Source organism: Pristis pectinata, chromosome 8 (assembly GCF_009764475.1).
Source record: "Pristis pectinata isolate sPriPec2 chromosome 8, sPriPec2.1.pri, whole genome shotgun sequence".
In the NCBI taxonomy this organism is placed as follows: Eukaryota; Metazoa; Chordata; class Chondrichthyes; order Rhinopristiformes; family Pristidae; genus Pristis; species Pristis pectinata.
In genome coordinates, this window is record NC_067412.1 from 4,116,639 (window position 1) to 4,141,532 (window position 24,894).

Below are 24,894 nucleotides of genomic sequence, written 5' to 3' on the forward strand. Positions count from 1 at the left end.
GTGGTTTATATCCCTTCATTCCCTACCAGTTCATGTGCCTAAATGCCTCAAATGTTGCTATTTTATCTGCTTCCGCCATTACCCCTGGCAGCATGTCCCAGGCATCTGTGTGTAAAACACTTTCCCTGTAAATCTCCTTCAAACTTTCCCCCTCTCACATTGAAGCTATGCCCTCTAGTGTTTGACACTTCCACCCCGGGAAAAAGACTCTCATAATTTTATATTCTTCTATCAGGTCGCCCCTCAGCTGACCGAGAGCATTCATTGAAGCACCTTTGCACTGTGTTAGAGTTCAGCTTTGAAGGCCACATGATACAGATGACCTATCTTGGCCATAGAATCTTTCAGAGATAATTAGTAGAAGCCACACATCTCCTCAGAAAACAATCCAGATTTTGAGACTGAGCTACACAACAATTTTTCTCACTAATTTGAAACCAAATATTTGCAGTAAGAGGAGGAAAATATATTCTACTTTGTAACCTAGAGTGACACACAAAAAGCTGGAGGAAGTCAGTAGGTCAAGCAACATCTATGGAAGGAAATGAACAGAAGAATGGTTTCAACACGAAACATCCTGTCCAGTTCCCTCCACAGATGCTGCCTGACCCGCTAAGCTCCGCCCACTTTGTGTGTCGCTCCAGACTTCCAGCATCTGCAGTTTTTCTTGCATCTATTTTGTAATCTACTTTTCTTGCCCTTTGGTTAGTAGTGATGTGCAAATTTAGTCTTCCATTTCACTGCTGATGCTCTTTTAGCAAAGTGTGAGAGTTGTTTTGCTGCACTGTTTCCCCACCCTTTGGAGCTTCAGTTCTAATCTTCCAAAAAGATTAGATGGTAGCAGACGGGATTCTTAAACAGTATTGTTGAGGCTGGTGAATAAATATACTTGTCAGTTAAATGAGTGACCGACAGATATTTTCACATTACATTTTACAGTGGCACACAGATGGCAGATGTTCAAAATATTGAAAGCACTTCTGCTATCAAGTGCAATTTAATATTTTGCAAATATCACAGCATAATAGTTTGATTTCTTCACATGATACACATGCTGACAAATGGACACGTAGGCATGCACTTGTAAGTAATGAGTGAGAATTTGGGGGACCCAGTCAACTTGCTGCATCCTGAATCTGAATAGAGTTTAGTGTGCCAACAAGTTGGCTCACATTGGTGAAAAAGTAGTTAGCATTGTAAATTGGTGATGAATTGAGTTTAATAAACATCTTTGTTGTGGATACAGCTGCATGCTCACAAGAAATCTCTGAAAGCAAAGGTTATGCTTTTATATTTCTTAGAGAAATCCATTGAGATTATACCTCCTAGTTTAGCTAAATGTTATTTTACAGTTTTAATTCTAACTTTTAATCAATAATGAGACAGAATATATTTACTAATTTATAAATAAGCAATGGAATTTGGCAATACACATGTATTGAGCTGTGTTAACAATTGGTCAAACAGTACAAAAGCATCACGGACAGCGTGATTCAGGATAACAGTAAGACTCCAATAATCCACTATCTGAAATCCCACTGCTTCGGCACGTGGCTCACCAGATACTTGCCATGTTCCCCTTTGGCTCACTGGAGCCCCGGTACTTGTACACCCTCTCTACTTGTTGGACTGTGATCCCGACACTCCCTTTCCACTCCCAGGGACGATGATTCCCATGCTTCCTTTAAACTTACCTGGTTAACTGGAAAAATCATATTGTGTTTTAACAAAAGTGAATTAAAAGACTATTGAGGTATAAATGGAAATAACATCCATTAATCTGGAAAACCTGCCAGCCCTGCACCAAGTCCCAAGCATACTGGATTATCAGAGTTTTACTGTATATGGAAGGTCACTGCCATGGTGAAATCAATATGTGACACACAAAAGAGCCAATCAATAGTTTGCTAACAAATCTTCATTATAGTAATGAGTAGTTTACTCACTTGGTACACTTGTAAGCATTTTCCCCGTCAAGCTGCTCAGGTTTCACAAACTGCTCCAGAGCTTTTATGATGTTTGGTGCTGTCTATAAAATATTTCATATATTCACAGATAATCACAGGACAATAAGTCAGAATTCCTAATAAAAAAACTAAACATATTTAATATATCGAGTCTTAAAAGCATTTAAATCAGTTGAAATTTTTTTAACAAGCCTACGAAGCACTGGACCAAAACTAAATTCTACAAAAAAAATTACGTGCAACATAAAACTGAATTACAGCATATAAACCAAAATCCAAACTGAACAGAAATCAAAAAAGTTTTAAGTATGTAATCAAGATCAGAACTTAAACAGCGACATAAACTCACATCTTTTATTCACTCAAGCCATTAAGAAATACCAAGTTCTAAATGAGCAGCATGTATCTGCCTGCCTCTTATCAGATTCATGACATTAAACTGCAATAGCAATACTATCTTTTTACATCCAGATTTTTCATAATAGAATCAGATTATAAATTGGAAAAGATTGTGTTGGCTGATAATTATTATTACTGTGTCCATATTCTCTGCTGTTTAACTACAAAATATAATGTGGTGATTTATTGCACCTACATTGCAAGCCAAAACAGAATCATTTACCACACAGGTCACTTGGCCCATGATTCCTGTGCCAGCTCTTTTATAACTTTTCAATTAGTCCCACTCCACTGATCTTTCCCCGAAGTCATAGAATGTTTTCCATTCATTAATTTCTTCAAGTCTTGACACCCTTTGTAAAAAGTGATGACCAGAATGCAATACAATCCAGAAGCTGAGCCCAAACCAGTGAGGTTCAATATAATTTCCTTTCAGTTCACTGTCTGCCTCTGTTTATAAAGGCAAGGCTCACGATGGCTTGTTTAGATTTGGTTTCTTTGAAATGTTATTGACAAGGTACACCATTGTCTGAAGGTGAGGGCTATTCATATAGACTACCGAATAGCTTGCTACACTAGGAGCAACTACAACCTCTGGGCAGTGTTACTACAGAAAGGAAAGATCTTAAAGGAAGTAAGCTTCTGGGCTATCAAAACCAAGGTTGACTAATGGAAACAGATTGTACAAAAGCAGAGACAGGGAATGGCTTCTTAAAAATGCAAATTTTGTGGTTAGCAAAGAGTATATTCTAATACCTTTATTTCCAAAGCAATATCCAAATACGGGTCATATGTGTCAGAAACTCCTTTGCAGTTTAAGCATTTAACTAAAATTGGAAAAAACAGTTAGAAAAGTGCTCTTGTACATGGGTAATACAAAACATTTAAGAATTTTAACACTGAAGAAATTCAGCATAGTACAATAAACATCCACCTTTCTAATGATCAGGTAAACTGATGCCCAGAAAGCAAAAAGCAGTTTTGCATTTACACATCCATCATTTCTGCAAGAAGCATTTAAATACAAACAACTGATCTTTACAAAAATACAACATACCTCTCGACCTTAAGTATCCTCCAAAAATTTGATATATCATTGTAGTGGCCTGAGTTTGTCTATCCAATCTAAGGAAGTATCGAGAAGAAAATTTCAGTACATTTTAACTTTAAAAGTAATCTTCAGTTAACACTGTATACATTTTGATAGCACAACATATTGGTGTGTTCACATATCTCAAATAAAGTGACTAATCTTCACAACTAAAAGGTGATACCAAACACAAGCAATGTCCATAATGATATGGGAAACCAAAAATGGAGCTCATCACCAGTTGTTCCATGCTTTGAATTCTGTGATAACAACAGAAACATGGAGGATCCTGTGCTTTTCAAACTCACCCCATAAGAAACTGAACAGTGTACAAAGCCATAGAATGGCCTATAGTGAATGAAACCCATCTTGGTGAAACTATGGTTGTTTTAAATTAAATCTGTCAAGTATTATTTTAAATTAAGCAACTCTGATTTTATATAAATTTAAAAACCTTTTATAATCCAATTCTTACAGAGATCTTCAACTTCTTTGCACTACAGGTTGTCCCCAGGTTACAGCAGGGTTCTGTTCCTGTGAACTGTTTGTAACCCAAACAGTTCGCAAGTCAGAAATGTGGCTGTGGACCGAGTTTCCAGGTGGCAGAAGATGCCTGCAGCCCCGCAGCAGCTGGCAAATCCATCCAGCTGGTCTTGCCCGTATGTACAGGCTTGTACGTAAGTTGGCCGCTCGTAAGCTAGGAGGACCTGCAGTTTGCTTTTATGATAGAGCTGGGGCTGTTTGATACTTTTTACTGTACAAGAGCATTTTAGTTTATGCAGTTACAAATTTAATATTTGCAGTCATTAGTACTCAATGAAGATATGAAAAGGTGCTACTAAATTGCAAAATCTTAATTCAGCCATACTCACTTGTTGCTTCCATTTAGGCATGCTTTCTGGAGAGCATCAACTGTGTAACGGAGGAATTCGTGTGCGTCTTCTTGGTTTCCAAATCGAAAATGTTTTGCTATTCCTAAAAGATTGAAAATATAATAAAGGAATTGACTAGTAACTAAATTCAGATTATTTTCAAAAATTAATCTTTTACTATGAATGCACTTTTGAGCCTGTTACCATGACAAAAGTTTCTTCCACAAGATTAGGAGAAAACAAAAGGATAACAATTTTGACCTGTGCTGAATTGGCTGACCAGTGACAGGGCAATTGTCTTTAATGCTCTACACTAGCAAGGGAAGAGGCGAAAAGAAGCCACTGATTATTCCTGGCATAATATTCAATCTAATGCCCTTTGCTGAAATACAACTGAGGACAGGTTCAAGCTTAGATGTGAAATCCCCCCTCTAAAAGGTATGTGAGCAAGAGAATTTTGATCAATAACTTGAAATACCAAAGTTGTAAATAACTGTTCCTGAAGCAACTCTCCATTAGGGAAGAGATGGGCTATCCCCAATGATCTGGTTACAAAAGGCAAACTGCAGCTTGTATTTACATTTTGTGTGCTGTGTCAGTGAGAACCTGAGAAGTCAGCATAATTAGCCAGGGTAACATAAATCAGATAGAGGATGTAATGGGAACAAATTGCAATCCACTGCAAGAGTGGAAGAATTCAGTGCGTGTACACAAACACAAGCAGTCAAGGGTGATCTTCAAACACTGGGCTAAATTATTATTTGTTAGAACCCAATTTATACCATTTACATCAGTAATGAACTACAGAAACTATTAATCTACAGTCACAATGCAATAGAAAATCAATTAGTTGATATAACATGTTACATTAATTGAGACTATTGTTACAATAATTGCTCAGGTTGATAAGTGTTTTATAGATGAATGGAATTAAGACAAACCCCTAGAAGTACAAATATTCCCACACTTCATTTGAATATCTCCAAATAGTCCAGCACAAAATATAGCAGCAGCCAAATAAACAGCAAAATTCTTGAAGCAAACAATAAAACCAAACCCAATATTTTGTGCTTATTTCTCAGCAGCAACAACCAACTAACAATTTTCAAAAAAGGTACTAATTTACATATTCTATTAAAATTTATCCTTCAAGAGACCTCAGATTACCTCCCACAATAAAATATGATTTAGCAATTTCAAAGCATCCTATGTGAACTTAGGAAACAGCCAAGTTTATATAATGGTTTACTTTTCAGGTGTCAGTGTAAAATACTTCCTTGTGTAAATACCAAAAGTCAAAGAGCAACCAGTCAAACTGCATTGGCCAAAAATAATCTGGACTATTAAATTTATTATAGAATTGTCTGGCAGTTTGTTCAATATTTCCATTCAATGCATGGAGTATGCTAATCTCTTGCCTTCCTTTCCTGAAGCTCATTTTCCAGAAACAATTGCTTCTCAAGTACAAGCACAAATCCACATCAACCAAGCTATCTACAGACATAACACAATCAAAGAACAATGTAAAAAGCCTAATCACCAGGAAAAGTGCACTACTACAACACCATGAATTGATATGCATCAAGTAGTTGACCTGGTGGGAATACCTTCACCTTTCAATGAGGTAAACAGTGCATTTGGGTTGACCGGGCCAGCAATAAACAAACCCAAGTTCCTCCAGAAATACTAAAAATAAATCTTACAATTTGAAATGACAGATCTTGTTTACTAAAATGATGTCTGGTCATCATTTTATGTTATCAAATGTAAATTAAGAAAAAAAAACAAGAAATCAAGTACCATATTTCAAATGCAAAGTGGCCAACGTTCTACAAATTGCCATAAAATTTAGTCCTTGATGCTCAATCACCAGGAGGAACATCTGCATCTTTTTATAATTTTAATTAAACTTTTCTTCTGATGGCTGCAGTCCCACCCATTTCTAGTGAAATTCAAAATCTATTACCAGTTCTCATTTTGCATGGTCTATACATGATTACGCAGTGCATTATATAGTTATTTGGAAACAAGAACTTCCAAGATTCAATGTCTTGGTAAATTCTTGCAAGTGTAGCAACAAATTCCCCTTAGTTACAAATACTAGCCATTACGGAAAGTTGCCAGAGTGCACACAATCATGCTCTCCACCAGCTAATTCTGTTGCATTAGTCATCCCAAATACACCAAAGATACTCAGTTATGCAAGCAGCTCTAGTTTAATGTCAATGAGTGACTCTCTGAGCAAGTCATTATGAATAAATTATCCCAATCTTGAAAATATTTTAAAGGGGATTGCTCAGTTCAAACAACATCAACATTATTTTCTAGTGCCACTGGAAAATTATACAGTAATTCAAAAGTTCCAATCTTTCTGAAACACAGAAGATAAGAGGGCAGAAACTTTAAAGCAAAGAATCAAGAGAATAAAGTACACGGTCATTAAAAAGTTATCTTAGAACGGGGCCTGATTTTCAACAATTCAGCACTCGCAAAAAAAATGTGTTTTAGCACTTTTATGTAGGTCTGTCATTTTGCAATGTGTTTATTTTGGGGCATTTTGCAAATTTGAGCATTGATCAGGATATCAAATTAGTAATCACAAATATAAAGTTTTCCCATTTTTAATGAATGCATCAAGTGTAGAGGAAGTTCCTTATAAGTTTGGTAAAAATCTAATAAAGTCTAACTTACTGAGGTCACGAGTCAGTGCTTAGGTGCTGTATCCAGTTCACCTACTGATTTATCAAAAGGTACCACGAGTCTGAAGAGAAAAATCACTGATCAAGTTTGGTGAAAATCAGATAAAATGTTAAGTTACTGAGGTGATAAGTTAGCGTTCATGTATAAGGTCTACAGAAGCACAGTCCAGCACACCAGGCATGCCATTTTCAAAAGGAACCCGAGATAATAGACAGGAAGTCATGAGTTCTTTTTAAGTTCTCATGAATTCTCGGGTTATTGAGATGTAATATCAATGAAGTGCTTTACACAAAAAACAAACCTCCATAACAAAACCTCCTCATTTGTATCTTTAACCTTAGCTTGTATCTGGTACAGCATTTTTAAGAATGCTTCTCCCATCAGGCCCATGGACTTTAAGGGAACACTGGGTCAAATTTCATGGCGTACAAGGAATTTTTAAAATTAAGGATTTTGGGTGGGTGGGGGGGTGGTGGTGGTGGGGGAGGGAACTACATTCCATAAAAATTACAAACCAGTAGCCTAGTTAGCAGCTTCAAGTCACAGTCAATAAGATTCTCAAAGTCTAGACACACAGTGGAACTTCCATTATCCACATTTCAATTATCTGCCAAGACTCGTGTACAAAATCTTACCTTACTAAACAGTCTGCTAATATCAATCTCCTTCTGATAGAAGTTAACCTTAGGCATAAGAAAGATTACATTTAGTTTTTGTTACGTGAATAGATTTTCTCTGTGCCAAGAGTATTCTCTTATACTATACACTTCAAAATTTGTGGTTATCCATCAATTTTCAATGTCTACTGCAGAACATTACATTAAGGCAGATAATTGAGGTTCCACTGTATTGTTATTTTGACAGTTTATCAAATTGAGGTAGCTCAAGAAAAAAAGCAGTTCTTACGTCTGAGATCATTAATGACGGACATGGGCTTGATAACATTTCCAGAATTGGAAAAGACCTGGGTAATATGGTTCTGCATCATGCACATCATACAGAATCCCTGTTCATTACCTATAAGGAAAAGTAATGGCAATTAGTGAATCTGGCAATGTACTGTATTTACTGGGAAGTTAGCAAAGAAGTTATGTCCATTCAGTGTTACGCCCATTCAGTATGGTGTGACTTTTCTTCATTTTCACCCCCTCACTCACTTTTTCTTTCCTGTTACAACTGCATTGATCTCACAAAACTTATTTTTCAGAATAATTCGAATCCCACGTCCAACCTTTTCACAACACCAAAACAACAAAAAGGACGAAACTAAAATCCTTATTAATATTGGGATCTGAATAGATTATCTCCCTGCATTGAAGATCAAAAAAAAAATCTGCAGATGCTGGAAAATTAAAGCAAAAACAGAAAATGCTGAAAGTACTCTGCAGGTCAGGCCACATCTGTGGAGAGAGAAAAAAAAGAGTTAATTTTTCAGGTTTGAGACCCTTTGTCAGAACAGTTCTGACAAAGGGTCTCTGACGTGAAACGTCGACCCTGTTTCTCTTCCCACGGATGTGGCCTGACATCCTTATTATTTCCAGCATTTTCTATCATCCCTCTTTATTGTTAGTCTCCTTGAACACCTCCGTTCAATTCTACAGAACTAACCTTGCATGCTTCCACTCTGCTTAAACAGTAATGCCAGCAACTGATCTCTGAACCTGTGCAGGTTTCCAAAATCCTTCAACAATTAATATTCGTCTATGCTACTCTATAGTATAATTCTCAAGTGTCTGTGGAGAGCTCACATCCATCTACCATCTACAAATTCTCTCAGTTTTAACTGTATCAGTATGGTCAGGCAGTTTGGCCAAGATCTAGCAGAGCAAGGTTTTCAATTTTGCCAGGCTCAACACTGCTACAAAGACTGAAGCCATCACCTTTGGCCCTCATCACCAAACTTGCCACCAATTCCATTCAATTAACCAGCCACACACGAACTAAACCAGACTTTGTCCTAGTCCAAGCATAGCCACAGAGCCACATCCTCTCCATAAGGCTATTTTGCTTACCTTGCCACTGACATCCATGTCACCTCCAGTCTCAGCTGCTTCCTTCCATCTTCAATAAACTCCATCTTGTCCAAACTCTTGACCCCCATAACCCCACTCCTTGCTGCTCCACGTAAATAAAAGCCATTCAGCCCATAGTGCCTGTTTTGCCATTCAAAACAGAGGATAGATAAGAGAGAGGCAGGAAAGTTGTTTCCACTGGTAAGTGAGACTAGAACTAGGGGATATAGCCTCAAGATTCGGGGGAATAGATTTAGGATGGAGATGAGGAGGAACTGCTTTTCCCCAGAGTAGTGAATCTGTGGAATTCTCTGCCCAGGGAAGCAGTAGAAGCTACCTCATTAAATATATTTAAGACACAGTTAGATAGATTTTTGCCTAGTAGGGGAGTTCAGGATTACGGGGGAAAAGGCAGGTAGATGGAGCTGAGTCCACGGCCAGATCAGCCATGATCTATTGAATGGTGGAGCAGGCTCGGCGGGCCAGATGGCCTCCTCCTGTTCCTATTTCTTTTGTTCTTATGTAAAAGATCTCAGCTGATCTTTTAATAGTGACATTTTCCTGTACTAATCCCATTTTCCTTAATTCCTTCAATATCCAAAAATGTATTGATTTCTGCCATGAATATACCCAGCAATTGAACCACCATATCCCTTTTGGGTAAAGCATTCCCAAGATTCTCCAGGTAAAGATATTTCTTCTCATCTCCATCCTGAATGGTCAAGCTTTATTTTAAAACTATAGATACCTCAGCCAGGACAATACTATCCCTGCAGTTTCCCTGTCATATCTGTAAGATTTTTATTTCAATTAAATCTCCTGTGATTCTTCTAAACTCAAGTGTGTAAAGGCCAGTCTGCTTAACCTCTCCTCACATGAGAGACCTACATCCCATCCCAGAAATCTGGCTACTGAATCTTTGTTGCACTTCAGCAAGCATATCTTCCTCAGGTAGGGATACCATACTTGCACACAATACTTGCATCTGGTTCTTTCCCATCCCACCAATCCTTTTTAAAATCTTCAAGCCTTCATACCACTCTGCAGTTGCACACCCTTCCAGCTTCTTTTCCTAAATCAAACTCTCCACCCCTCTGACCTCTTTCAATTCTCTTCCCCCCACCCCACTCCAACTGAGACTTCCATCACCAAAACCCTACACTTTTTCTTTTCTTTTTCAAAATGCTCCCTAAATCCTTGTTCTCAACTAGATTTTTAGTTGCGCCTCCTAATCTTGTTTCCACACAAACTGATTTTCAAGTGTCACAAAAACGTTTGAAATATTAATATAAAGGACAACTCATGCAGTTGTCCAGTAGTTTGAAATCTCTTACATAAATATTGTAATGAAACATTAGCGTTGGGGAGAGCAACTCTAATACAACTCAAATGTAGAAAGAATCTTGTACTTTCTGCATGTTCAGACACATTCAATGTAAAGCTGCAACACAATGGGTCTTCAAAGACCAAAAATAACTTCCAGCACCCCAGGAATTTCATTTAAACTATTCTTAACAAGAGGGCATGTGCTGACGCCAAATTGTCTTAACTTCATGTTTAAGATGCCTTTGGCAACAGAATAACACAGTGACAATGCTAAGCTTCAGACATATGTGCAATATCTGAGACGAGCAATTTCCATCTGTGTAATGCCGACCAACTCCTCTCTTGCCCTGGTTCGTAAGCTGCAAAAATATCACCTACGCCTTTGTTAATGCACTTCTGCTTAGCCTTCCTGTTCAATACTTCTATCTTGAAGTGACTTAAAGCTGGACTCTGTGTCCTGATTTCCATTTGCACATCTCTTCTAGGCTTGCTGACCCACATTGGTTCTGCTAGGCAATAAATCAATTTGAAAACCTGCATATTTTTTAAAAACCATTTTGTATCTCTGTAGTGAAGCCTCAGGAACATTTGCACTCTTCCAATTCCAATTCCTCATTCCGAGATTAAAATGCTCCACCACCGGTGGCTGTGCTTTCAGTTTTCCCAGGTTCCGGAATGCTTCCCTAAAATGTTCCACTCCCTTTCCTCCTTTAAGATGCTCCTTAAAACCTAGGAGACAGAAGAGACTGCAGATGCTGGAAGCTGGAGCAACAAACAATCTGCTGGAGGAACTTAGCGGATCTGCTGGAGGACTGATACAGGGTTTCGACCCAAAACGTTGACAATTCCTTTCCTCCCACAGATGCTGCTCGACCAGCAGATAGGTTTCAAAGAGCAACAAACAATCCCTTTAACCAAACTTTTGTTGATCTACCTTAATATCACCTTGCAGGGCTTGGCTTCAATTTGCTCAAAATTTTCCATGATGCTCTTTTGCTACATTAATTGGAATTTATTGCTGGTGTTCCTTTGGTGTCATAACATAACCTCTTGAACCTTATCATAGATTTAAATGCAGGTTCCTACACAATCCTATTCTGATGTCAGAGTTGATGTTGGAAAGGAAATGTGAAAATGGACGATCTGGGCTGCATCACCACATCTGTCAATCGCAGCCCTAGGGACTGGTAGCTCACGACATATCCTCAAGAGTATGTCACGAGATGGGGACAGAAAAATCAGGAAACATTTTTCTATTGAATTTGTTATCTACATACATGTTCTGGAATGTTCTCGGGAAAGCATATAGTTTGCAAGAGGTGGCGTGTAGGTCAAGCACTGCAGAGCAGAATTCAGGAAGCAGGTGTTGCCCAAGTTTTGGAGGCCAGCTCCTATTTTATGGATCTGCTGCCATTTCAAGGAAATCTTCTCCGCTGGAAACAATATTTTCTGTGGAGGCGCTATCCCATCGCCACTGCCCAGGACACCTAAAATTAAAATAGTAAAATGAATGGAGATCTCAATTCAAACATCTCAGCATTAATTCAATAATACATATTGGGCAAATTACTTTCATTAAGTGATACTTATTATGACAATGCTCTCGGTGGAGATGATAAATCAAGTTTGGTGACCAGATTGTGGCAAATGAATGAAACTGCCCATAACCTGCAAGAATTTTTGTGAAGAATTTACCCTGCTATTACTGAGAGACCTTGCTGCAGTTTCTCCTTACTCCACTCTTTAACTGGACTCTGTGCTCTGAGTGTTGTTATTTGGTGTACAATAGACCGCATGTTACGTTATAACCCTACTCCACTTCCAGTTGATTGGCTAAGCACTGCTCCCAATACATTGATAAAACAGGATTCTGCATCATCTGTTTTACTCTGTACACAGTTCATGTAAAACTATGTACCGGAATAGGTGAAGACAAAAATGTGTGTTGATTCGCGAGACCTGCATGTTACTTGGAGTGTAAAATTACATGCTAACTAAAAACATGCTTTACACAATTGAGCAGTGCTAAAGTGTCAAGTCTTACAGCAGCTTAAGTCAAATTTAAGCATCTATGTTCAGGGCGATTACAGTGACCAATTAAACACAAACCAGCACATCTTATGGATGTGGATGGAAACCGGAGCACATGGGGAAATCCATGTGGTCACAGAAAGAAGGTGTAAATTCCACACAGGCAGCACCAGAGGTCAGTATCAAAGCCCAGCTGCTGGAGTCGAGACAGCTGCACTACCTGCAGCATCACTATGCTGCTTGATCCACAAATTATGGCAAGTCATTATCACAAGATAAGATCAGATCTTTATTAGACACACATACATCGAAACACACAGTGAAACGCATTTTTTGCGTAGTGTTCTGGGGGCAGCCCGCAAGTGTCGCCACGCTTCCGGCGCCAACATAGCATGCCCACAATTTCCTAACCTGTACGTCTTTGGAATGTGGGAGGAAACCGGAGCACCCGGAGGAAACCCACGCAGACACGGGGAGAATGTACAAACTCCTTACAGACAGCGGTGGGAATTGAACCCGGGTCGCTGGCACTGTAAAGCATTACACTAACTGCTACACTACCATGCCGTGCAAGTACTAAGCTCAAAGAAATATTAACCAACAACTTTGCCACCAAGAATTGATTCTGAGACCTATGTGTAGCTTTCATCAAATATTTGAAGGAGAATTCAGTGTAACCATCCAACATTTCTTCTGTCATAGCAAACATGCCCAAATATTAAAAAAAAACTATAGATTTATAGCAAAATACTATTTACTGCAAAATATGTTGAAACTTTACACCCTTCCAAAGAGGATACTGAAATCAGTCAATATGGATAATCAAAAATATTGTCAGTAAAAGAAAAATGTAGGTCAAGCAAAAATGTTACAATCATGCACACAAAAATGGGAAGCAGGAATCATGCACTACTCAGGAAGATGCAAGAGGTCAGCAGAGAGTTTGACAGCCGAAATATTTTGAGCTATCCAAGTACCTGCTTATCAGTACAGTTGCTACGCTAGGGCAGAAGGTTAAAAACCAACACAAGTTGATCATAATCTAGACTGACAACTTAGTGCATTAGTGTGAATGCTATACTATAAGGAGATGCCATCTTTTAAGTGCAATGTTAAAGTGAGCTCCTGTGGCTGTTCAAATGCATGCAAGTGATCCTATGGCACAATTTGAAGAAAGGAATTTAAGCTGTCACACACTACACATAAACCAACTGGTTAATCACTTCACACTGGCTACTGAGACTTCTCTGTGCAATTGACACCTGAATCCATCTATATATAGTGAGTAGATTTCAGTTTGTGAAGTGCCAAGACATTCAGTGAGCAAGGTAAAGCACGTCCACACAAGACAGGAAGGAATAGGATACTTTGATATGGTTAGACGGTGGGAGGAAGCTGGTGGATTATAAACACCAATATGAACTACCTAGGATGAATGCCCTGATCCTCTCTCGGAAATTTAATGCAATATCCAAGTTCTTATCATCTCAAGGGAGTAGCAAAAAACACTTAACTGCATGCCAATATAGGGTACAACTGGCCAGTGATATCAATTATAGCCAGAACTTGTCTGCACAGCCATCTTGTAGATGTAACTAATTCTGTTGTACAGGCTGAGCATAGGAAGTGTTTTTCAGAGTCAGATAGAGGAGGAGAAATTTTTATAGAGCTTTTAATAGAGTTTTTCCATTCCAATTTCTTCATTTGCAACAGGATCAAATGCTCAGGTTCAAAACAAAATATCAAAGAATTGCTGCGGCAGTGCATCTTTCAGATAGTACACACTGTAGCCACAGTGTACTGGTAATACGAGTGAATAAATGTTTAAGATGAAAAGATGTCAAGGATGATGTCAAGTTTTTCCAGAGCTGTTTGAACTACTCATCCAGATAAAGGAAGTGTGTCTTTTTATATATATATATATAATTTGTACCATATAGGTGGTTGAGTGTATACTTCTTAAGCATGTCTGTAGCTAATTCAGTTAAGTTTCTGGGCAACATTGACCTCCTTACCATTTTACCCTCCCAACTACAAAAGTTGACAAACAATAGTAATGGCATTGTTAAGATGAGGTGATTAGAATTCCCCTTGTTGGAGATTACTACTCTCCAGCACTCAAGTGCCACAAATGTTGCTTGCTGTTTATCATCCCAAGCATGGGGATTTATCCAATAGGAACAGTAATGAGTAAGAGTTCCACAGACATGAGTTTCTAGGACCTATGTTTAAGATGTTGATAAACATGAGTAAATTATTCAGATTTTATAAAAATTGCTTGAGTATAAAAGAAAGTATACCATTCCAAAAAGCTGGAACCATTGAGCAGATTTTGTAAGACTGGGTTTTAATATGGATAAATATATTTTGAGGAAGAGGAGGGAAGAAGAGACAATCATTGCAGTGCTTGTATGATTAACAGGCAACCTGACTTAGGTAATGTTTATTGTAAAAGGACACGTTAAGTACCTATATCTAGTAAAGAGAAAGCCATTAGGGATGGGAGAGAGTCTTGGATGCAAGTACTGAATGTTTGCTAACAAGTTTAATTTGATGGAAATTGGTAATAAGTGTAACAATTAGAAACAATTAGTATCCTTCACCCCATCCCTTCCAAACATCCCCCCACTGCCCACCCCAACAAACAACATTCCAAGATCAGTGCAACCCAGGATTCCCAACCAAAAGCCTTCAATACTGTGAACTTGTCTAAATTTCATGCAGCACTGGGTCAACACACTTCTTAGAGTCAGGAAACATCATGATAAGGACTTTTTTGAAATAGGCAGGCCTGGAACAAATTTTAATAGTTATAAAGTTCAGAAGCGAGACAATGAATCACCCCAGAGTACAGAAAACATTCTCAATTTCATTTTGAATTGCACTACTACTTTGGTATTCAACAACATTTTCTCTCTTACAAACTGCTCCCCTCATTTTCCAGATTTCAAGTAATTTAATGGGGTTAATCTGTATTCTAACACTAAACCCTGAGCAAAAGAGCAGAACTTTGAAGTCAGTCAGACACCGCTTTGAGGAGCAGATTGCATGTAAATCATGTACCACCACCGATGCATGGTTAACAAGTTAATGAGACAGTTTGGAGCACAGAGAGTAACCCTTTTGTCACCCAAAAAGGTCACCGAAAGCACCAGAGAAAGTGTAACAATGAAGAAAGGCAACACTGGAAACTTAGGCACTGAATTAAAAAGACAAGTGATTTTCATCAGAAGAATGCTGAGGTGAACAGCAACAGAGAGAGAAAAACTTGACCCTGGTCTTCAAAACGAAGCATGCATCTAAAATGAAATAAAAGCTATTTAATCTCATCTGGGGGCAAATGGTTTCAGTGTACAGGGATGAAATTAACCAGCCTCATGAAAAACACATGGAACAGCCGTCAAGCTATTCTGGTATTACCTTCAACAAAGAAAATTTCATTGAAAACTTACTTTGATCTTTTTGTACTGGTTGCTTTGGTTTCTCTTGTAGAGACATTGTATTGGTATATAAAGCAGCTCCAGGCATGGGTCCTAAGATTTTGTTCTTCGGTACCTCTGTAATAGGAGATGTTGCACCCCAACTTGCTGTCCCTGGCTCCATGTTCTTCTCTTTGACAATTCCAGAGAAAGGCACCACGGAGCTGCAGGTCTGGTTCTTGCAAGCTGCAGTGATTGAGGCCTCTGTCACTTTATCAACTATGGTCATCATTCATTTCTGTAAGAATACAGTTCAAACAAAGACTGTCATCCACAAGTTCACCTGTAACTATTAAAACTTAACTGGCTTGCTCCATAAAAATCTCAAATCCATAATAGCTTTGACATTCACCTATTCTTTAAAATGTTTTCCTCCTGATATAAATTCTCCCTTAAACAGCTGTCAAAGGCAAAATTGAATTTAGGAGCACTTGTCACTTCTCACGACTTTCTTTTTATGCATCATGCTTTAAGAAGCACAACCATTTCATCGCTAAATTCTTACTTTTTAAAAAAAAATACAACTTCCATTTGTTTAGCGCCATTAACAGAAATATTGCAAGGTGCTTGTTAGGAGTATTATCAAACAAGTACTGATTCTGTGCCACAGAGATAATAAGGCAAAGGTTTGGAGAAAATGGTAGGTTTTAAGGTGTGTTCTGAGAGAAAGAGGCAGTAAGGAAAGGGGAGGGATTTTCATAGCTTAAGGATTTGGCAGCCAAAGAGCACCAATAAATTTAGAATAAGCAAAAATCCAGAAAGAGTGCAATTATTTGAGGGTCATAGAGAAGAAGGAAGTCTCAGGGATAAGAAAGGCAAATGCAAGGAAGAATCTGAAAACTATATTAAAAATTTAAGTCAAGTGAAGGCAACATCCTCAGGGTAAGTGGCTGAATGAAACTTGACCTGAGTTAGGACACAGATACAGGCAACTAATGGACACCAACCCATACGGATGAGCTCCCATAATATTATTAAATTCAGAAGTCCAATGTACAGACATACATTCATTCCTACAAATGACAGAGATAGTTTCCTCTCCACTTTTAATAAGTGTTCTTTTCTGCTTTCGATGCCATTCATTACAATACTGTGGAGGTGTGGTTACCATATTGAATGATTTTTGTGCATTTTCTGACATGGACAAAATCACCAAGGATTTCTATAAAAACAGAATCAGTTCATTACCCAGCAACAGCTGTAGCAGACTTTTGGATGATTACAAAAAGTAGAATAAGGAAGTCATTCCAGGATTGAGTTCAATTAGTCAAGTCGGGGGGAGGGGGTTAAATAGGCATGAATAAGACTTTTAGACGAGCTAAGACAGTGACCCATTTAGCCATCTTATCGTCTTCCAAAAAAGTTAACGATCTGAATACAACTGTCTTTGTTTATGGTCATACTTTTGATTAGCTATGCCTCAATCATGAGAAAAATACATCAGCTAATCTTAAAATACATTTTCATTGTTGACTTTCTGATCATATTCCTTTTAAGGTATTGTTCAACATCAGAACAATGGCACAATATTTGTGTTTGTGAATTTTTCAGTACATGGGTATCACTGCAAGGCCAGCACTCATTGGCCAACCCTAATTGCCCTCAAGGAGATGATAGCGTGTTGCTTTCTTGAATCATAGCAATTCTTCTTGTGAAAGTACTCCTGCAATGCTTTTGCACAACGATGGTGGTTTTCCCATATGCTTGAAGCCCTTGTCCTTCTGGTGGTAGAGGTTACAGGTTTGGCTGTCACATCAGCCTAGGCAGAGTATCTTGTAGGTGGACCACATTGCAGCCAGTGTACAGGTGGCGGAAGGAATGAATGAATTAATATTTAGGCTAGGGGTGGGGCACCAATCAAGCAGGCTGCTTTGTCCTGGAAGGTATACAGCTGTTGTTGGAGCTGTACTCATCCAGGCAAACAGATTATTCCATTATGCACCCCGACTTGTACCTTGCAGGTGGCAGAAAGGCCTTGGGATGTCAGGTGAATCACTTACTGCAGCATACCCAGCTGCTCATGCAGCCACAGTATTTATATGGTTGGCCCAGTTGAGTTTTTGTACAATGGTGACGTAGAGGACAATGGGAAGGGAGCGCTGGTGAACAAAGGGTTACTCTCTCTCTCTCTACTGGTAAACAGCTTGAGCCACCTGCTCGTGCAAGGAGTTGCTGAGCTTGGCTGATAAGGAGTTGCTGAGCTTCAAGGCCACAGGGAAACAGGTTTGTTTTTTTTGACTAACTGTGAAAGATGTGTTAACCTATCCGGCTGCACATAGCAGCCTCGGCTTGACCAATGGTAGCGTGAGCTGGTCAAGCATAGGGTATGCCTGCGCAGTAGGTGGACACCCACCAGAGAACAATGTATTTAAGTTTGTTAGCACCCTGTATTCCTTGAGTGGGGCCACATGCAGAAAAGAGCAGCACTGTTTGCTCCTCCATGTACCCCCTACTCACGCTAGTGTTAAACTAATAAAGCATTAATCGTAAGTTCTTTGGTTCTGCTGTTGTCTGATTTATTACAGAGCGTGGGTCGACTTTCACAGTGACTCCCCAGGATGTTAATGGAGGGGGGACTTAGTGATGACAATGAATGACAAGGATCATTCCTTTGTATTTCTACTTCAGTACTACATTTTGAATCCCTCTCATAACAACCGTGACATATTTCACTACAGTTCTACAAGTGCCAGGTGTTCTCTATGCTTCACCCAATCATTTATTTTGAAAAATAGTAATGCCAGCGTGACATTCAATAATGTTTTATAGTGGGAGGGGCACAGAAGAAACACAAGAGCTGAGCTTTTATCCCAAAATCTGAGGCCAGTTGCTATATTGCTGCCACAGCTGAGATCACATAAGTGAACAAATGGAATGGACATCTTTCTTAGTTGCTTTGGCAGAGTGAAGTCCCTTTTTCTAACCCTACTGCACTTCAGAAGTGCGAATTCCCACTAGTTCTTACGAGCCAGAAAATAGATTATTTAAATCAGCCCCACCCTTATGGTGTAGAATGGACACAAAGATAACCTTGCTCCCAGAACCGATCCCTGTGGGACACCACAAATCACAACCCTCCAATCCAAATGCACTCACTCCACCTCAACCCTCTGCTTTCTACAGGCAAGCCAATTCTGAATCCACACGGCCAAGCCTCCCTGGATCCCTTGGCCTCTGACCTTCTGAAGAAGCCTACCATGTGGAACCTTGTCAAACGCCTTACTAAAATCCATGTAGACCACATCTACTGCACTACCCTCCTCAATCTTCCTGGTCACCTCCTCAAAGAACCCTATCAGGCTAGTGAGACAAGATCTTCCCTTCACAAATCCATGCTGGCTGTCCCTAATCAGTCCATGATTCTCAAAATGATCATAGATCCTATCTCTTAGAATCTATCATCTCCCAGCTTCTTGCATCGTTCCAACTCCCCCACCTCATCTGGATTCACCTATCATCCGCCGGCTCTTGCTCCACCCCTTCCCCCACCTTTTTACACTGGCCATCTCCCCTCTTTCTTTCCACTCCTGATGAAGGGTCTCGACCGAAAATGTCAACTATTCATTTTCCTCCATAGAAGCTGCCTGACCCACCGAGTTCCTCCAGCTCCTATGTGTGTGGCTTTAAATTTTTTTGCACAAGGTTGTCCAAGAGTTCTTGGTCATTTCCGTTGCGGTCAAGTATAGGTCATTACTTCTGTATGAAGAATAATGTAGGATAGACAAAAGGAAGTTTCCTGATAACTTTCTACCAAATAAAATGGACAAGAAATGCCTTCCTCTATTTCTGGCCTCTGCTTAATCACACACAAACCAAATAAGACAATCCAGGGACACAGCGTAGGGGTTGGAATGGAAATTAAAATAGGCTGAATAGCTTTACGAATAGTGAGTCATAGAGTAATACAGCATAAATACAGGCCCTTTGGCCCAACCAGTCCATGCTGACCACGGTGCCCACCCAGCTAGTCCCAATTTCCTGCGTTAGCCTCATATTCCTCTGAGCCCTGCCCCTCCATGTATCCAAGTGCTTCTTAAATGATATTATTGTACCTGCCTCAACCACTTCCTCTGGCAGCTCGTTCCATATACTTACCACCCTCTGTGTGAAAAAGTTGCCCCTCGGGTCCGTTTCCCCTCTCAACCTAAACCTATGCCACCCAGTTTTGGACTCCCCCACCCTGGGGAAAAGACCATCCACCTTATCTATGACTCTCATAATTTCAAACATTTCTATAAAGTCATCCCTCATTCTCTTAGGTTCTAAGGAATAAACACCTAGCCTGGCCAACCTCTCCCTAGAACTTGGGCCCTCTAGTCCTGGCAACATCCTCATAAATCTTCTCTGCACTCTTTCCAGTTTAACCACATCTTTCCTATAACGGGGTAACCAAATCTGTACACAGTACTCCAAGTGCAGCCTCACCAACGACTTATACAACTGCCACATAATGTCCCAACTCTTATACTCAATGCCCTGTCCACCTGTTACACCGCTTTCAAATGAACTATGCACTTGTACTCCTTGGTCCCTCTGTTCCATTACACTCCCTAGTGCCCGACCATTCATAGTATAAGTAGGTCTATTATCTATCAATAGTGTCAATGACCAGAGGCAAAATCTGGGAAGAACCTCCACCTCTAATTAGTAACAGTATCCAAAGTACATACACAGTAATCCATATACCTTACGGGACTGCTGAAGTATTAAATGAAAGCTCGCCTTGAGAGTCGGAGGGTTATGCAGCTTCTGGAATATCTTAAGGGAATGTGGTTGATGATACTGACTTGTTAGCATTGGTATCTCTCTCCAACAGGGAGGTTCCTAATGTCCATGGTCCCACTCCTGTGATGATGCTCTTCACATATGGCAAAGGACGACTGAGGACTTCAGGATAGTTGTATTCCCTACACATACTTGTCAAAAAGCACGATGGGAAAGAGGGAAGCAACTGAGCTCAGTGGAAGGCAATTTGTGGAACTGTCATACATCATTGTGCGTGCTAGTTACGTTGGAAGATCTCCACTGTTTCTAGATTCAGCTCTCTTTGGACCTACCCTGGGAGTTAGGAGGCCACAGCAATGACATCAGCTAGCAGGCATCAGAGTTGCTAGGAGGATCTTTCTAAAGCTAACAGAGATCTTGAAAAAAAATCTGATGTTAGCATGTCTTTATGACTTCTACCTATAGATTTTGTTAACAAAATATGAAAAACTCAATAGTCAATCAAGCTATTACAAAATAGACATGGGTAGAAAATTGCACAATATCACATTTTTGTAGCAACTACTAATACAGAAAATAGCAATGAACATTTTGCAATCATGAAACAAGGCAGGATAAGAAGAGGGTGATGGGAAAATAATACTTAAAAGGGCAGGGATTAAACATTTCACTACAGAATGTTTAACACCGATCATTACTTTTGTATGAATATAGAGTTTTAAAAAAGAGGAAATTCCCAATAATTTTTTGCCAAATACAATGAACAAAAAAATGTCCATTGCCTTCCTCTATTTCTAGTGACTGCTTTAATCACAAACTAAAAAGAATCCAGGGACATAGCAAAGGAGCTAGAATGGAAATTGAAATATGCTAAATAGTTTTACTAACAGTGAGTGGGTCTATTTTCTATCTATCAATTGGGTCAGAGGTCAATGATCAGAGGCAAAAATCTGACAAGAACCAAAGGTTGCTGACGTACCTCCATATCCAGGTTTACAGGGCCAATTTTATACGAATCACAGATTCAAACAAAACGAGATTTAGCCCATTGTGCCTCTGAGTTTTTTTGAAAGAACTATCTAATTAGTCCCACCCATCTCCCTCCCTCCCCCCCTGCCTATACAAATTTTGTCATTTTCATCTGAACCATCAAATAGGCAGAGGGACTGAGAAGTCAGAACTGCAATGCAATGTATTTAAAGTAATTGGATAGGTTGCAGGACATTTTGTGTTTAACATCAGAGTTCTTCAGATCACAGTTACATAAATACAAGTATCTTCACATTATATGTGGGAGGCAGTAAAGGGGCAGGTAAAGAACTACAGCAAATGGAGCAATTTCCCAGGGCCGAAATGGTTGCCACAAGAGGACACAGGTTTAAGGTGCTGGGGAGTAGGTACAGAGGAGATGTCAGGGGTAAGTTTTTTTTACTCAGAGAGTGGTGAGTGTATAGAATGGGCTGCCGGCAATGGTGGTGGAGGCGGATACAATAGGGTCGTTTAAGAGACTTTTGGATTGGTACATGGAGCTTAGAAAAATAGAGGGCTATGGGTAAGCCTAGTAATTTCTAAGGTAGGGACATGTTCAGCACAGCTTTGTGGGCCAAAGGGTCTGTATTGTGCTGTAGGTTTTCTATGTTTCTAATTCCTAGTTCTGCCTGTGAACCAGCTTCACAGAAGTAAAGCTTGTTTGACTTGCTTGTAATTTTAGAACACTATCATGCAGAAATCCTGAAGCTCTTCACACAATGAATTACTTATGAAGGCAAATACTCCGTGGTCAGCTGAGCCACAGAGGTGGTCTCAAGATCAATACCAGACAGTGATGGGTCATCTGATCTTGCACGAACCTGAACGACCTCACAGGCCTGGATGAGGGAAGAAGGAATAAAGGCCAGAATTTGTATCTTTGATAACTTTTAAGGAACAGTAACCAGAAGTGCAGATGTGCAACTCAAGGAGAAGGCGGGCTTAGTTCTGAGGACATGGGGGAAAAGACTGTTGAGGGAAAAGACTGTTGAGGGAAAGACACGCGTTATTTGCGATGGAGAGCAACAGGGTGAAGAGTCAATAGTGGTTAGTTCCTCTGCCTGGACCAGAGAGTAAATTCCAAGATTAAACACATAATTTAAACAGCAATTTTGATTAATGGGATTTCTAGCATCAGCCTAGACATAACTGATTACTAATATTTAAAGACACAGAACTTAATGTTTCAAATAAATGAGAAGTGTGAATTTTGTCAGTTAAGCAGTTCCAACCCAGAGCTGCCATGTAACAGTTAAACCAGCACTCCAAAGAGTTAAACCAACGACTTTCTTTGTTCAAGCATTTATAACTTTAGTGCAATGCGAAGAATATCAAAATATATTAATTTGAAGACTTATCTTTTCCCCATTGCCAATGATGTCTGGAAGTCCATTGTTAATGGAAGTGAACTATGCTGTATTTTTGATACCAGAAAAATCTGGTAGCTTTAAAGATTCTTCTCTTCATTTTCCTTCCAAAATCCATGAAAGCAAAGCTGCCAAATTCCCATTTCAATCAAGTCACATTGCATTTCAATCTGCCTTTTCATGAAGATATTCCATGCAAGCAAATTCCAATGACCTTGTTGGTATAATTTAGAGGAATTTATAATTCCTACAGGATTTAGGTTTAAATACAGCCCAGACTACTAGGAGGAAAGTTTCTTTAGTGGCCACAGATATCGTGCTTGAACAATCTCAATCTACCTAATGGGTAGGAGTTGTCTTCTACAAAACTACACGTAATATGAAACTGGTTGTTTAGAATTTAACAAACTAGGTCAACTGAAGTCTTCTGATTGTGGCAATTTAGGGACACTGTACAGACATTAGTTTTACACTGCAACAAGCTATGGTACACCGTAAACAAAGTAGAAAACTATTTCCGAGCATTAGCAACTCCTCACCTTGATTGAACAAAATTTTTAACCACTAGAAACATTTTTAAAATACATGACAAATTCAACAAGATCCAATACTTACAACAGAAAAAGGTAACTATGATTAATTTTGACAATCACAAGTTAATTCCTTATTAAGCAAGACCTGCTGAGTAAAGTGGGTGAACTGAGCAATTACTGAAACCAATGGTGCGCACTACTTAACATGCAGCTGAAACATGTCAGTACCTTTCCAACATCAGGAACATGGACCATGTGGGGAACTGCAAATACAGATCACAATTCCAATGTACAATGCCTCAGAACACCAAGCTGGAAAGCAAATTACAACAACCTATTGTAAAATTTTGCTATTGCAATTTTTATTTGGTCATCAGATGCAAATATCACTGGCAAAGACAGGAGTATTTCTGAACTGTACAGTCAACCACACTGATGGGTCTGGAGTAAGATGAAGGCCACATCAGGCAGGACAGCAGATTTCCTCCCCAAAGGAGTTTAGCTTTTTATTTTGTATTTCTAAATTTTATTAAATTACGAAATAAAATTCCCCAGCTGCCATAGAAGGATTTGAACTCAGGTCTCTGGATCCAGACCTCTGGATGTTAATGCAGTAAATTAACTATTATGCCACCATATTTTGCTATGCAGTGTGGCTGAAACTGGAAAAATCATTGTGAAGTGACCATTATACATGATAAACAGTTTACCTTTAACTCTAGGAAACATTAAATACCTCATGAAATAATCAGTTAACGTTGGAAGTCTTTAGAACAGGACAACTCCATGTTCTGCACAGGATGTATAGAATGCTTTGATGTTTCACAGTTTCCCCCAAGTTAAACATTGTTCCGTCACCACTTCCAATCTCTGATGTTGACTGCAGAATACTTGAAAGTGGTGCCCTTTAACTCCTTCCTAATTCATTGAACAAACTCAAGTAATGAATGGATAACTGCAGGGTTTGGTAATAGAATTACTCTCGACACTGTAGAAGTAACAGCCACAATATTCCAAAATCATGCAAAATTCTTTGAGGCATAATACAAGCACCATGTTTACTTAAAAGATACACTTCCAAAATTCCCCTCTAAAGTCACCATCAATAGTCTTCCCCACAGCTGCTGACTGCACTGCACAAACTTTTCCTACAACTGAACATATCCAACACTTCCAAAATTCCCCACTAAAGTCACCATCAATAGTCTTCCCCACAGCTGCTAACTGCACTGCACAAACTTTTCCTACAATTGAACATATCCAACACAAGAGAGACTGACCATCCAAAACACGTCCACAAATCAATTTTGGATATTCATAGGAATATGAAAAATGTTATTTAAGTGACAATTTGGACTTGGTAG

The 24,894-nt window shown here is 39.2% G+C and overlaps 1 protein-coding gene across 1 annotated transcript in view; it reads right to left on the reverse strand.

Moving 5' to 3' along the window:
• Positions 1-24,894, reverse strand: part of usp42 (ubiquitin specific peptidase 42) — a 66,557-nt gene that overhangs the window by 38,559 nt on the left and 3,104 nt on the right. The window contains exons 2-8 of the mRNA XM_052022531.1: positions 15,850-16,114; positions 11,644-11,853; positions 7,935-8,045; positions 4,329-4,431; positions 3,424-3,491; positions 3,123-3,193; positions 1,947-2,029 (exon numbers count right to left, since the gene is read on the reverse strand). Coding sequence (XP_051878491.1) covers positions 1,947-2,029; positions 3,123-3,193; positions 3,424-3,491; positions 4,329-4,431; positions 7,935-8,045; positions 11,644-11,853; positions 15,850-16,108 — 905 coding nt within the window. The 5' untranslated portion in view covers positions 16,109-16,114. The remainder of the gene's footprint in view (positions 1-1,946; positions 2,030-3,122; positions 3,194-3,423; positions 3,492-4,328; positions 4,432-7,934; positions 8,046-11,643; positions 11,854-15,849; positions 16,115-24,894) is intronic.